General features: G+C 37.2%; 1 protein-coding gene and 1 gene segment (V, D, J or C); one reads left to right on the forward strand and one right to left on the reverse strand.

The window, feature by feature from the left end:
- The window catches only part of LOC120034204 (immunoglobulin gamma-1 heavy chain-like), a 596,842-nt gene that overhangs the window by 153,853 nt on the left and 427,983 nt on the right, over positions 1-15,006 (forward strand). The window lies entirely within an intron of this gene.
- The window catches only part of LOC120034203, a 50,149-nt gene continuing 42,290 nt past the window's right edge, over positions 7,148-15,006 (reverse strand). Inside the window, 7 exon segments of the C gene segment in view lie at positions 7,148-7,489; positions 7,648-7,802; positions 8,612-8,929; positions 9,268-9,585; positions 9,715-9,999; positions 10,196-10,495; positions 11,358-11,410. Coding sequence covers positions 7,478-7,489; positions 7,648-7,802; positions 8,612-8,929; positions 9,268-9,585; positions 9,715-9,999; positions 10,196-10,495; positions 11,358-11,410 — 1,441 coding nt within the window.

Here is a 15,006-nt window from a genome sequence, read left to right on the forward strand (position 1 = left end):
AACTTGTATTTTTTAGTCAAGTTTATGAATAGTTTTCGATAAAAATAGGTGTCTTTTCAAGATGGCGCCGGGCAGATTGCTTGAGTAGTTGGACAGTATTTCCATTGTGTAAGCACGATTTGTGCCGCTAAATATGCACATTTTCGATCAAACTCTATATGGATTGTGTAATATGATGTTACAGGAGTGTCATCGGAAGAATTCTGAGAAGGTTAGTGAAAGAATTAATATATTTTGGTGATGATAACGCTATCGCTCTTTTTGCCTTGAATCAATGCTCGGGTAACGTTTGCACATGTGGTATGCTAATATAACGATTTATTGTGTTTTCGCTGTAAGACACTTAGAAAATCTGAAATATTGTCTGAATTCACAAGATCTGTGTCTTTCCATTGCTGTGCGCTGTGTATTTTTAAGAAATGTTTTATGATGAGTAAATTGGTAATACACGTTGCTCTCTGTAGTAATTCTAGTCGCTTTGGGGAGATTTGTGATGGTGGCTGCAATGGCAAACTATGATTTATACCTGAAATATGCACATTTTTCTAACAAAACCTATGCTTGACAATAAATATGTTATCAGACTGTCATCTGATGAAGTTGTTTCTTGGTTAGTGGCTATTTATATCTTTATTTGGTCGAAATTGTGATAGCTACCTATGCAGGAAAAAAACGGTGGGGAAAAAAAGTTGTGTCTTTTGCTATCGTGGTTAGCTAATAGATTTAAATATTGTGTCTTCCCTGTAAAACATTTTAAAAATCAGAAATGATGGCTGGATTGAACAAGATGTGTATCTTTCATCTGGTGTCTTGGACTTGTGATTTAATGATATTTAGATGCTAGTATTTACTTGTGACACTATGCTAGGCTATGCTAGTCAGCTTTTTTACTGATGGGGGTGCTCCCGGATCCGGGATTGTGTGCAAGTAGAAGATATACCCCTAATAGAGAAGAGAGAATGAAGACAATAGATCAAAATATGCTAACTCAATGGATATTATAATTATCTCTATACGTAAAATACTTTGTTCCAATAAGATGCTAGATTATTGAGTACATACTACAGATGCCCAGCAAGACCGGGAGGAGGTGTAGTTTACCTGTCATCTTTTCAGGATGGAAGACAATTCACACATGGTAGGAAACATCATATAAGTACACAGACTTGAGGGACAGAATTTGCATGACATCCATAGTTGGGTGGTAGCATGTCACATGCATATAAAATATGTTTCAAGGCAATCAATTCTAAGACAAAGCCAGACATCAGTGATCACTGTCAATCAGCAAACATTTTCTGTGTTGTTTACACAGTAAAGTAAATGTTTTTTTGTCACGTCTCTCATTCGAACAGTGTTTCATGTATTAAGAAATGAAATAGTTGACATTAAATCATATTACATTTTGATATTTCTCACAACAATATCACAAATGGCCCTTGTAAGAAATTCTGGTATGTTGTGTCATACGTTTTAGGCATAGTTTTGAATCTGGCCTACTGCCCTTTGACACAACCTCTATCTTTCATTACATTACCTCTCTCTCTATCTGTTCAATAAAGTCAGAAAATACCTTACAAATATAGATTTTTAAAACAACACATAAAACAAGATAACTAAAAAAGAAGAAGGAATAATTCCCATCCTGAAGTACCCTGAAATGTATTCCCATTGCTTCAATGTCATATGGTCAGCAAATATCACCAAACTACTTCACTTAGATGGCGAAACTTCACTCGATAACTTTTTCAATTCACAATTTGTCTTTTTAACCCACATCTGCAATACATCATTGTTGTGTGTTGTTTTTAAACATGTTACTGCACTTTTACAATGATATATTGATCCTTTTTAGGGTTAATGAAGATAATATATCAGGGAAATGGCTTCATCAGGGTGCAGGTGCGTCCTGGGGTTTAAATCATGCTTGGGTAGCTTTGAACTACTGTGCCCAACACTCATTTTGATAGACACACCTGATAAAAACACATTCTTAAACTCTCTCCCCTATAAACAATTATAATCAAGACATACTAAAGTATTTAGGTGGAGGTGCCCAGGACAGATATGAGAAACCACATAGAGCAATTTATTATTTTAGTTAAGGACTCATTGTTCAATGCAATTCTTGATAAGTGTGTTATATTTATTACCAACACAAACCATGAATATGGTCTGTCAATAACATTGTGTGTGATGAGTATCAGTGAATGACTGAAAATATTAAATAATACAATTAATACAACTGTTGACAAACCAATAATTAAAATAAAATTATTTGATCCATCTCACCATTTAATCAAATTCAAATTGTGTTCATGTGGTTGATGCAAAACAGTTTTTTATCCTCAGCTGAAACAAGGTAGTGAGAATTAGAACATGAAAGAATATAGGAACAGTCCCTGCAGTCCCTGGGCTACTTAACTACTTTAACTGTCTATCTGAATCATCAGAGATGCTAAACTGGGACCCTGAAACACCCAGGTGACAGACTGGAGTTCACCAAGCGTGGTGCCACACAGCTGTGAGGGTCACAGAGGGGAAGAAAGAGGGGTGGGGTGTGTGAGAGAAACAGACACAACTGATAAAAGCAGAGCAGGGCCGGTGTGGAACAGAATGGATTTTCAAGCATAAACCTTATGGAATGGATGCATTAATAGTTACTTCTCAAACAGTTTGACCAAAAATTATGGAAAATATGGTGTTTCTGTGTGACTTAAAACATAATAATTATGACAAAAGTAACTGTAAATTTGTTTATTCCATACTCTAAGTATGTGTGCATTATTAAATAGTCCGTTTATATTGATATATTCAGTCAATTTGGTCAGAACCTGTGACTATTTGGCTTCGTGTACAAAATGACATTAAAGTTTCAATATCTCAGGCCCATAAAGTGATATTCTTACTACGTAAAGTTCTCCTGGTTCAGTTTTCTCAGAGGGTCTACGTCATCAGAGAATGGTCCTTGGTGGATTTATGGACCACAACTGCATTTTCATCCTTTCTGTATATTTGCATGTCTTAAAGCATAACAACTGTTTGAAAAGTAACAGTAACAGATGGACTGCTCTGTCCATAATAGGTCCTGAGACAGGATAGACTGGGCATTAAGTTTAGCATGTTCAACATTCATTGGTTCTACTTACAGTGGTTCCTCCTTTAAAAGTTGTGTCATACTTGCGGCACACCTTGTGTGCTGCCGCAGCATTCTGTGGCACGTAATTTAATTCATTTAAAGTTATTGCTAATTTTACCACCAGAGGGCACCTTTGAGATTCTAAATTGTTTGCCTTCATTAGACAACTTTGTTACAATATTTCTGTAAATCAGGGCATATTATAGTGTTTCTATTCAGAGAAAATGAAAAACAAAACCCTCAGGGTTTCTATGGCGCTGTACAACGTGACGGTTGGGAACAGGCTACAGGATCGGAGGATTCTAAATTGTTTGCCTTCATTAGACAACTTTGTTACAATATTTCTGTAAATCAGGGCATGAGTTTTGTGTCAAAATGTCAATACCTCCTGTAAATAAAGCCATATGTCTGGACAACGTGATAACCATGATTGTTATATCTTAAATGTCAGGATAGGGTGCTACACTGTATATTTATATGGACAGGCATGTCCGAAATCAAACATGAATTTCATTCAACAATTTGGCTACAAAACAGCACAGTAGGAATCAGTATGAAATCAGAAACATAGTACACAATAGTAGAATAGCAACCAATAGTGGAATGGAGAAAATTAAGATGAAAATATGAACATTTAATTTCATAGCAGTGAAATGATCTCTCGTATGGCTCCAGAGTGAAGTCAATGTTTACACAGTACAATCCTGTCAACCCTCATGTCCATGGAGGTGTTTTAGTATTGATGTTCATCACTGTGGCCACTCCCGTACACAGTGACTCACTCCATTACAAAAACCCATGTCACAAACAGCCACAGAATCCTCTCAGTAAAACTCACTGAAACCTCCTATGTCTCCATGTGGACCATCTCTTTTTCAATCCTGTGTCATTTACAACAACAACTGAAGTTCAATTCAAGCTAATTTTTAGATCACCGTGTACAGAAAAAAGTTGTTCCCCAGTGTATGTCTGTTTTAAAGTTTTTAATGATGATATTTCTTTCTCTGAAGTAGGCCTAAAGAGTAAAGAGTATGGACATTTGTTTGAGTTGATAATGTGTATAAATGTACCAGCACGTTTAGGTTAGCTGCCTATAGACAATCAGAATGTATATGTCTGTGTTCCTTAGGTGTCAGCACTCTTACACACTGTGCTTGGTAGAGGTGGTAGCTTTTTGTCATGGACTGTATCATTGTGACCCTCTATATGGCACAGTGGTTTAACCCTGTACAAAAACCTCCCCACCACTCTGTACAGGGCCAAAGATGGAATAAACACAGCAACCATAACATGATCTATTGATTTTGATCTCATGAACAGTATGTCAAATTATGTTTTACTACGAATTATTAACTCTTGATTAGTTTGGGCTTTCAGCTTTTGCTCTGTCAGGCATTTTGACCATAACAATGATCAAAGCACCTTGCTAAGGTCATTTCTTTACACAGTATATTTTTTTGTCATTATTGAAAGTTACAAATATATTTTTTTAACTTCAAATAAACACATTTTGTTGTCAGAATCCAATAATTGGATAATTGGAGTAGCTGTTTTAGCCAGTAGAGTTAATCTGGTCAGATATTATAATCTAAATGTATATGAAGAAATGCCAATCCATTCTCACTGGCCATCATGGCTAAAGGACAGACTGCACAGATGAGAATGGATAATCATACAACTTAAAGAGTGAGTTACGCAGCATCTCTTTAGGTTGTAAAATACATGTTATTTGCACAACAGGAATATAAATGTGTTCTTGAACGTTGCCCTAGATGACAGTGTTTAGCTGGTTTACAAGAGCTGCTGTCCTCAAGCTCCCTGTAGTTGTTAGCAGAAGTAGCCTCATGCGCTGAATACAGGTGTTGCTGTTGATAGCAGCTCTGATGCCCTGGCAGCCTGCTAGTCTCCAGTAGTTGTAAGGTTCTGCTTTCTTTTCTTAGTCAACCTTGTGTTATTTTTCTTTGTGTTCTGGAACGTAGCCCTGTCTTTCATTTTTGTTCATTGATTTCACCTGTTCATTGATTTGACTGCCTACCTGTGTTTGACCATTGCCTGCCTGTGACCATGATACCTGCCTGTGACCATGATACCTGTCTGTGACCATGATACCTGCCTGTGACCATGATACCTGCCTGTGACCATGATACCTGCCTGTGACCATGATACCTGCCTGTGACCATGATACCTGCCTGTGACCATGATACCTGCCTGTGACCATGATACCTGCCTGTGACCATGATACCTGCCTGTGACCATGATACCTGCCTGTGACCATGATACCTGCCTTCTGCTAAGGCATAATAAACATCTGCCATGCTCTGCGCGTGAATCTACAACTTTTTCTCCCTGAGTATTCATTACAGTAGTATTTACACACATAGAAAGTGACCTGTATCTAAGTCAGTGATTCACAACTGTGATGGGATATAAAATTCTGTGGCACACGTAAAATGTCCCTATTAATTAATTAATTTAGTTGTAATGATCACATCTGATCCATTCTGAAAATCATCTATTTTATTTTACTTGAAATATGTTAATAGTTTTCATAGTTTCTTACTCTTGAGTGTTAATTTGTCTTTAAGAGTTGATTGGTCCGGGGTTAACATTACAAAAACAAAACAAAAATCAGTCAATTTAATCTGTCAGTTTAATTTTTAATGAATTAATTAAAATGTTTATGGGCTGCCTTTGGCATCTGCGGTGGAAAGGTGCAGAGCTACAGCGCTGTTTGCCAGACCAGGAGACATCTCAAAAATCTGTCTTCTCATGAAAATCTGCAGTGTCTGAATGGATTGGCCACCAAGATGAGACTCTCACAAACACAATGGTGTTCTCAGTTTTGTCCTATAACCCCCACGAGTCTCATAAAGGTAACACGGTACCGGGTGAAAAAGTATGAAAATCCTGAGCTTTCTCATATCTCCTAGATATTGGACAGACACTTCAAAACCAAATTTCTTTTGATAGATGTGTATGTTTTGCATTTTATAAATGTGTTATTCAATGCATTTCTGTGGACTTGCAATAAAAGCCAAATTCAATATTTGATCAAATACTGTAATTTGTTTATATATTTTTGTTGATACCTAAAGGAGTCCTAAAATTCAAAATCAAATAGATAAATGATCCATGTTATGACCATCTTTAAACATTTACATATGTTAACTTAATGGAACCCCCCTTTGTTACGTGCCCCTCAACAGCCTGAGGGCACTGGACTTGAAACAACGTTACAGATGTAACCATGTTCCATTGAATGAATTATCTGACCTCCACTAGTGCTCCCAAGTCACAACTCCATGTGCATACATTTTGTGAGTGTTCCATTATTAAAATCATGATCAGGAAATGTTTCAAAACATACCTGAGAGTTCCTCAACTCACACCAGTGTGTGGCGGCACATCGGTTGGGAACCATTGATCTAAGTTACCAAATAATCAACAACTATAATAATAATCATCAAAGCACTGACATATACAGTATATGTGTGTGTGCTGGTGTTGATGTGTGGGTGCGTTGCTTTGGTACATGCAGTGTTTCTCTTCTTTCAAGGAAGTGTATTTGTGGCCCTGGCAGTTGCTGGACAGTTTCAGTGACACAGGTGTGGTATCAAGGGGATAGAGAGAGAGGAAGCTGCTTTTGCATGACACTATTATTAGACAAGTTAGAGAACCAAGAAACCACCTCAGATCAACTGATAACAGAATGTTGAAGTCTTAGTTGTGTATTGCGGATATAGCCTAACGTTGTTTTAATCTGTCCTGGGAGGAAGTACAGCTGTAAATGGTCTACATAAAAAACTGCCAAGCAGAAACACTTCAATAGGCAATGTATTTTTATTTTACCTTTATTTAACCAGGCAAGTCAGTTAAGAACAAATTCTTATTTACAATGATGGCCTAGGAACAGTGGGTTAACTGCCTTGTTCAGGGGCAGAACAAACGTTACTGGCCCAACGCTCTAACCACTAGGCTACCTGCTGCCCCAAACACAATATAGGACTTGTCCTTCTCCCAGCATTAGCATCCAGTGGATGTGTCAGTAAAATGTCTAGCTAAAAGTTTGATTTTATTTAATGAAAAAGGACACAGACTTCACAGGATACACTTTATAATTAAAGATACTGTACAATAGAAATCAATGAATGAAAAATAACATATCACTACAATGAATGTATAATAGTGAGAAAAACAATACTAATCAATCATAATCAATAATGTATTGGATATATACATAACATTATTACTAAAGAACACTACTGTACGCCAAAACAATCTCAGACCACTATCTTTCTAATCTAGACACATCTATCTCTACAGTCCATCATGTGTTCTTCACTGCTTCATCTGAAAGGAGGCAGAGACAGATACAGGTTATTACAATAAACAGACAATAAACAAACAAACACTTGATACGTTATTTTTTTATTTCAAATCGTGACGTTTCAGCTGCCAATGGTCTTCATCAGAAGTCTACAATCACAATAAATAAGCGGTGTCAGTACCTTGACGAGGCTGAGTACTGTGCTGTAGGTGAGGGAGAGAAGGAAGAGGATGATAAAGGAGGAGGTGGTGGACCACAGGCTGCCGAACTCATCCTCAACGTTGTCCGTGCAGCTCAGAGCGAAGCCCGCCTCAGGCTCAGTCAGTAGGATGTTCTCTGAGAACAGGGAGAGAGACAGGTGGTGAGGAACGGACATACACTTGTGTCTGCGTGTGTGTGTGTGTGTGTGTTCATGTGTGTCTGCTTGTTCGTGTGTGTGTCTGTATATTCATGTGTTCATTGATATTGTACACCTGTATTAGTCTTTATCGTACATGAGCTACATGAGCTCAAATTATATGGACACACATAGACACACACATCAACACACAAAGAGCACATGCAACTGAGCTGTGCAGACTTGGCCTAATATTAACATGCACACCCACTCACATTATATCAAGCTACACCTAAACATTAAATAGTACATCCATGACCACCTTACTGTGAGTATAGTACTACTATGTAGGCTATTCAGTGATGTTGTCTTTTCATGACAAAACAATTGTCTGCATTCAGTTTTTATATGTACAATAGACCAGTATATTTTGTAAGACTTGAAGTAATTGATATACGAACACCAAACCATGTGATCTCATATGCTGTATTGTTTATTAGCCAGCCTCCACATTAGGAAGACACATTGAACAATGACAAAGGACAACAATGGCAACACAAGACTGTGCAATAGGACTGACATTTTACAAAACAGTAGACTGGACAATATCACATTAGACAATATGTTTACAGTCAACAAAACAATGACAACACTAACATGTTAACTTTAACTCAAGGACAACAACAATGACATCAAACAACAGGGGACACGCCTAGTAATTGGCTATTCTGACCCACAGAGGAGTCAATAAGGAGACACAACGACACAACACACACAGATTAATATCACTTGTCTTCACATGAGTTACCCAAGGACTTTGACACACTCCTCCCCTGAGGTGTGGTATTGTTGTCCGAGCTGAGGTCTTTGACGGCGCATGTGAAAACCGAGTTTCCCTCCCACTCCTTCTTAGTGGTGGTGAAGACGCTGGTGACGAAGTAGTCGCCTTTCTGGGTTTTCTGAGGAGGGCTGGTGACCCCCTCCTGGTACTGGCTGCTGTTCACCTGCCACATGATGTAGACGTCATAGAGAGACGGGATGACCACCAGGCACACCAGAGTCACAGTCTTCTCCTTCCTGGTGTCTTCCTCCGGGAGAAGGTGGACGGACACTGAAGGGGCTTCACCTGCAAGAGGATTGATTTTAAGGAGAAACGTTACACTCATGGATGTGTAGGTACGTATGAAAACCAGTATGTGAATATCAGTTTAAAATCAACTTAGTGGTCCTTAACCCTGGTTCTGGAGCGCCACAGGGGCGTGCAGGTTTCTGTTCTAGTCCAGCACTAACACACCTGATTCAACTAAGCAAAGGTGATGATTAGTTAATGATTAGTTGATTTGCTGACTCAGGTGTGTTCGCGCTGGGCTGGAGCAAAAGTCTGCACATCCTGTGTCTCCCTCTCCAGATACTGGAGTATGTGACCACTTATCACAACCACATTGAGATGTCTCAGTGACCTACTTCCTTTGGTGAAGCTGATGTCCTGAATGACCGGTTTGTCTTCACCACTCTTCATGGCAGAACACTGGACTTTGTTCACATTGGTCCAGTCCTTCTGGTCTATGGTCAGAGTACTGACCCTGCTGTTCAGGTTGCCCTTTGATTCAATATCTTTCAGATCGATGCCATCCATCTTGTCCTGTCCATTGAACTGCCAGGTGATAGTGGTACCAGACACTGTGTCCTGGTCTGTACCACTGATGACACAGTCCAGCACTGCTTGGTTGTCCAAGAACACCTTTTTCACACTTGGTGGGTTCAGAGTCACCGTCAGTGGTTCTGAAAGGGAGAGCAGCAATGTGAAAGCAGGACATGTTAATGTTCCTAATGAGGAACTACACTAAATAATAGACATACTGTATGTGAGCATGACATCAATTGTAGTACAGTCTTCTCCTATATACAGACCTGTTTTGGAGATTGTCTTGATGGTGGGTGGTCCCTGGTGCTGCACCACACAGCTGTACTTGACCTTGTTGTTCCAGTCAGTGTTGTTGACCTTCAGCAGACTGCTGCCTGAGTAGAGGCCTGACAGCTGTTTGCCTACAGTAGTGATTTGGCCCTCCACCTCCATGTCATTCTTCTTCCAGGTGACAGTGACTTTATTGGGGGTGAAATCTTCAATCATACACATCAGGTACTGGGTGGTGCCAATGGGCCCCGACAGCAAAGACACTGTTGGAGACTTTAGGACTGTGTAGCGGGAGGTAAAAAAAAATGTCTGCATGTTAGTTTAACCCCTTATTGAAATAAGACATCCAGGGTAAACACCAAGTATCATTTTATAATCAGGTTTTCTAAACAGAAATAGTTTACATCACAAACATTAAAATGCAATCTTTAGAAAAATAGAACCAACAAAAAATGCAATATAATGACCAGATCTTACCTGGTCTATTGATGACTGCTGTCGTTTCCTTTCCAAGATGTTCCACAGAACAAATGAAAGACTTTGAGTTTCCCCAGACGTTCTCAGCCACACGGAGCTGACTGACTCCTGTGTAGGCTCCCCCACTCTGGACTGCCGGGTACTGGACGAAGTCCGTCAGCGGACTCCCGCTGGCATCTTTCCACTTGAATGTGAGTGAGGAAGGTGAAAAGCCGGTAGCGAGACAACCGATGCTGTAGACATTGTTAGAAGCGGTTCCACAGTTCATAAGAGGGAATAGAGTAGGGGTGGCTGTGGCTGCTGCAAGAAAGAAAGAAAGAAAGGTAACACTTGATTTGAATGTACAAAATGACCAGGTAACTACTAGGAATTACCATGGTAAAATGGTCATTACACAGTTATAACCTGAGAACTACTTGTTCATTTAATCGTGCACTATAAGGCACCATTTAGTTCCATGTAGTTGGTTGTCTTGTATTCTTTGATGTGTAACTACCACTACGTTTCTAGTATATTAGTTGTATGTACAGGATAGGATACAAATACACCATCTACAAAAACCTTACTTTCAGGTTCCTTCTCAACAATGCTACAACAAGAAGAAATACTAAAAGATAAGAATACGAACATAAAGTAACTGGCTCAGTAGAATAGAATAAACATTTTAGAAAAGGCATAATACAGAAAGGCACAATTAAAAACACATTAACACATTCAATTGTAGACACATTTACCAGTGAAAACAGAACTGTAAAATAAAACATACTGTTTCTCTAATAAAACCTTTTTATTCAATTATGTATATGGATTAAGTTGATGCAAATTAACACTCAATTAAATATAGGCTAAGATGAACTCTTATTATTATACCTATAATCAGTTTATGTGTTTGACTCCCATATGAATAGCCTACATTTTCATTTTCACATGGTCATTTTTGACCTAAAGCAAAGCCTACATAATCCACTAAATAAACATCAATCGCAAAAAGTGAAAGACGTATGTGGACAGATGAACAAACAATATACTGCTTTACCTAGGTGTGCTACACAAACAACGTTATCCAAGTAGTAATGTCTACTTTTCTCCATAAAACAATGATTTATCTTCAAACTACAACAATTTGATTGCATGAAAAAAACACACAAAAACAATGGCTTACCTGATGATACTGTGACCATTGTTCCTTTCCCCCAATAGTCAAAGTATCCATACACAGTGTGACAAGGGCATATGCCAAGCAGTACAAAAACTACCCTCTTTACACCAATCGGTTTCAACTAATCTTGATAACTTCAAAGTACATTGGTTTGTAAAAACAAATCTAAATAGATACTACATTGTCACAGAGTCACACTTGGTCAACAATGTATTTCCACAATATATAACATTTTCTCGTAGACTGTAAAAAAAATTCTGAGGAAGGAATGGTTTTCTATTTATAAGACTTTAGGAAACACATTTCTGCATCATTCTACAACAGCAGAACCTAGAATTTGAGGAACTATTTGACTTTCAAGGAAATAAGCAAATTGATGTAAACCATTTCTTTAGTGGACTATGAACAGGTCTATTCAAGGACATTTTGCATCTGAAAAATGCAAAAGACAAAAATATGTTCTTTCTACACTCAAAATAGAATGGGAAAATTAAACATTCGATGGATATCATACATTTAAGTTTGCTTACCTGTTGAGACGGTGACTTGTGTCCCTTTTCCCCAGTAGTCAAAAGCATCACAGTGCTATGTCTCCATTCACTGCCTGTACAAAAACCCTGCACTTCAATAGGCAGCTTTAAAGTCACGATTCTGAATCCAACGGAATAAAATATAATGCAATATCGTAATACTATCATACACCTGATTCCTTAAGGACAGATGTTGTGAATTCCGTTTTGCATACATTTAAAAAAAAATATGCTCAGGTCCATGTCATGACATCACTCCATCAAAATATACTTTTTAAAAATGTAAAACAATTTACAATGGCGTTATATCAATATCAGACGATCATTGGAAGAATATTGTATGGTTTCTCCCCATTGTCCCAATCCTCAGGCAGATATAATGCAGGTTTTGTCTCTGAGGTTTTTGTACAGCCTCATTTCACTGTGCCCCCCAGCCCATATCACAGTGATATACCCCAGCACAAAAACACCTCCTTCACATCTCCATAGGGATTCCATATGACTCTGCTCTCAGTGAGGTATAAGAAACATAAAACCATCCATAATACAATATAATATAACACTACTAAAGACTCTTACAGTATCATATTCATCTATGATTTGGTGGACTATTGTTTCTGACAAAAGGTGTATCCATTGTCAGTTTTGTAACAGTTGTTTGCAAATGTATGGATTTAAGTGTTGCAGTATAAAACCAAATATCATGGCTATGGCCAAAATCATGTTTATGGTGAGGTTTCATCAGGGTTACATTGGTACCATTGTCCTGGGAGGTGTTTATTTGACTTGTTCAGTGTTGATGTGTCCATACAGGAGCAAAGGGGTTTTTGTACGGCGTAATATCACTGTGGCCCCCATATAGTCACAGTGATACACACCATAACAAAAACCTCCCACCAGCACAACACACCTGCTCTTTGAGGACAGCAACACATTCAGATGGTTGTGGATAGGTGATAATACACATATCTATTATTTCTTAGAATATTTTATGATATTGTTTACCTTCAGGAAACTGTTATGTAATATATATTATAGAAAATGTATTTATTATTTTGAATTAGAACATTTTACCTAAATCTTGCTATTACAATTCTTTATAACTGCTATATACCTTTCTTACAATAAGCCTTTCTTATAATAATGTTTTAATTTTCACCTAACTCAACATAATTGTTATTTATTCAGCATTAGTATGAATGGTTTAACCTTCATTAATAGTTGTTATGTGGTCAGCATCATTATGAATGGTTTAACCTTTAATAGTTGTTAATTAGTCAGCATCATTATGAATGGTTTAATCTTTAATAGTTGTTATTTAGTCAGCATCATTATGAATGGTTTAATCTTTAATAGTTGTTATTTAGTCAGCATCATTATGAATGGTTTAACCTTTAATAGTTGTTATTTAGTCAACATCATTATGAATGGTTTAACCTTTAATAGTTGTTAATTAGTCAGCATCATTATGAATGGTTTAATCTTTAATAGTTGTTATTTAGTCAGCATCATTATGAATGGTTTAATCTTTAATAGTTGTTATTTAGTCAGCATCATTATGAATGGTTTAATCTTTAATAGTTGTTATTTAGTCAGCATCATTATGAATGGTTTAACCTTTAATAGTTGTTATTTAGTCAGCATCATTATGAATGGTTTAACCTTTAATAGTTGTTATTTAATCAACATCATTATGAATGGTTTAACCTTTAATAGTTGTTATTTAGTCAACATCATTATGAATGGTTTAACCTTTAATAGTTGTTAATTAGTCAGCATCATTATGAATGGTTTAATCTTTAATAGTTGTTATTTAGTCAGCATCATTATGAATGGTTTGACCTTTAATAGTTGTTATTTAGTCAGCATCATTATGAATGGTTTAACCTTTAATAGTTGTTATTTAGTCAACATCATTATGAATGGTTTAACCTTTAATAGTTGTTAATTAGTCAGTATCATTATGAATGGTTTAATCTTTAATAGTTGAGTCACGCCCTGACCTTAGAGAGCCTTTTTATTTCTCTATTTGGTTAGGTCAGGGTGTAATTTGGGTGGGCATTCTATGTTTTCTGTTTCTTTGTTTTGACCGATTTATGGTTCCCAAACAGAGGCAGCTGTCTATCGTTGTCTCTGATTGGGAATCATACTTAGGCAGCTTTTTTCCCACCTGTGTTTTGTGGGTAATTGTTTTCTGTTTAGTGTTTCAGCCTTACAGAACTGTGCGTTTTCGTTTTCACGTTCGGTTTCTGTTTACTTGTTTTTTTTGAAGGTTTCACTTCAATTAAAGGATGTGGAACTACATGCACGCTGCGCCTTGGCTCATTTATGACAGGGAATTTGAAGATAGCGAGCGTGACAAGTTGTTTTTTAGTCATCATCATCATGAATGGTTTAACCTTTAACATGGGGCGGCAGGTAGCCTAGTGGTTAGAGCGTTGGACTAGTAACCGAAAGGTTGCAAGATCGATTCTCCAAGCTGACAAGGTAAAAATCTGCCGTTCTGCCCCTGAACAAGGGAGTTAACCCACCGTTCCCTGGTAGGCCGTCATTGAAAATAATAATTTGTTCTTAACTGACTTGCGTAGTTAAATAAAGGTTAAAAAAAAAAAGCTGTTATTTAGTCAGTGTCATTATGAATGGTTTAACCTTGAATAGTTGTTATTTAGTCAACATCATTATGAATGGTTTAACCTTGAATAGTTGTTATTTAGTCAGCATCATTATGAATGGTTTAACCTTGAATAGTTGTTATTTAGTCAACATCATTATGAATGGTTTAACCTTTAATAGTTGTTAATTAGTCAGCATCATTATGAATGGTTTAACCTTGAATAGTTGTTATTTAGTCAGTGTCATTATGAATGGTTTAACCTTGAATAGTTGTTATTTAGTCAGCATCATTATGAATGGTTTAACCTTTAATAGTTGTTAATTAGTCAGCATCATTATGAATGGTTTAACCTTGAATAGTTGTTATTTAGTCAGCATCATTATGAATGGTTTAACCTTGAATAGTTGTTATTTAGTCAGCATCATTATGAATGGTTTAACCTTGAATAGTTGTTATTTAGTCAGCATCATTATGAATGGTTTAACCTTTAATAGTTGTTAATTAGTCA

The sequence above is a fragment of the Salvelinus namaycush genome, chromosome 41, assembly GCF_016432855.1.
Source record: "Salvelinus namaycush isolate Seneca chromosome 41, SaNama_1.0, whole genome shotgun sequence".
Lineage (NCBI taxonomy): Eukaryota > Metazoa > Chordata > Actinopteri > Salmoniformes > Salmonidae > Salvelinus > Salvelinus namaycush.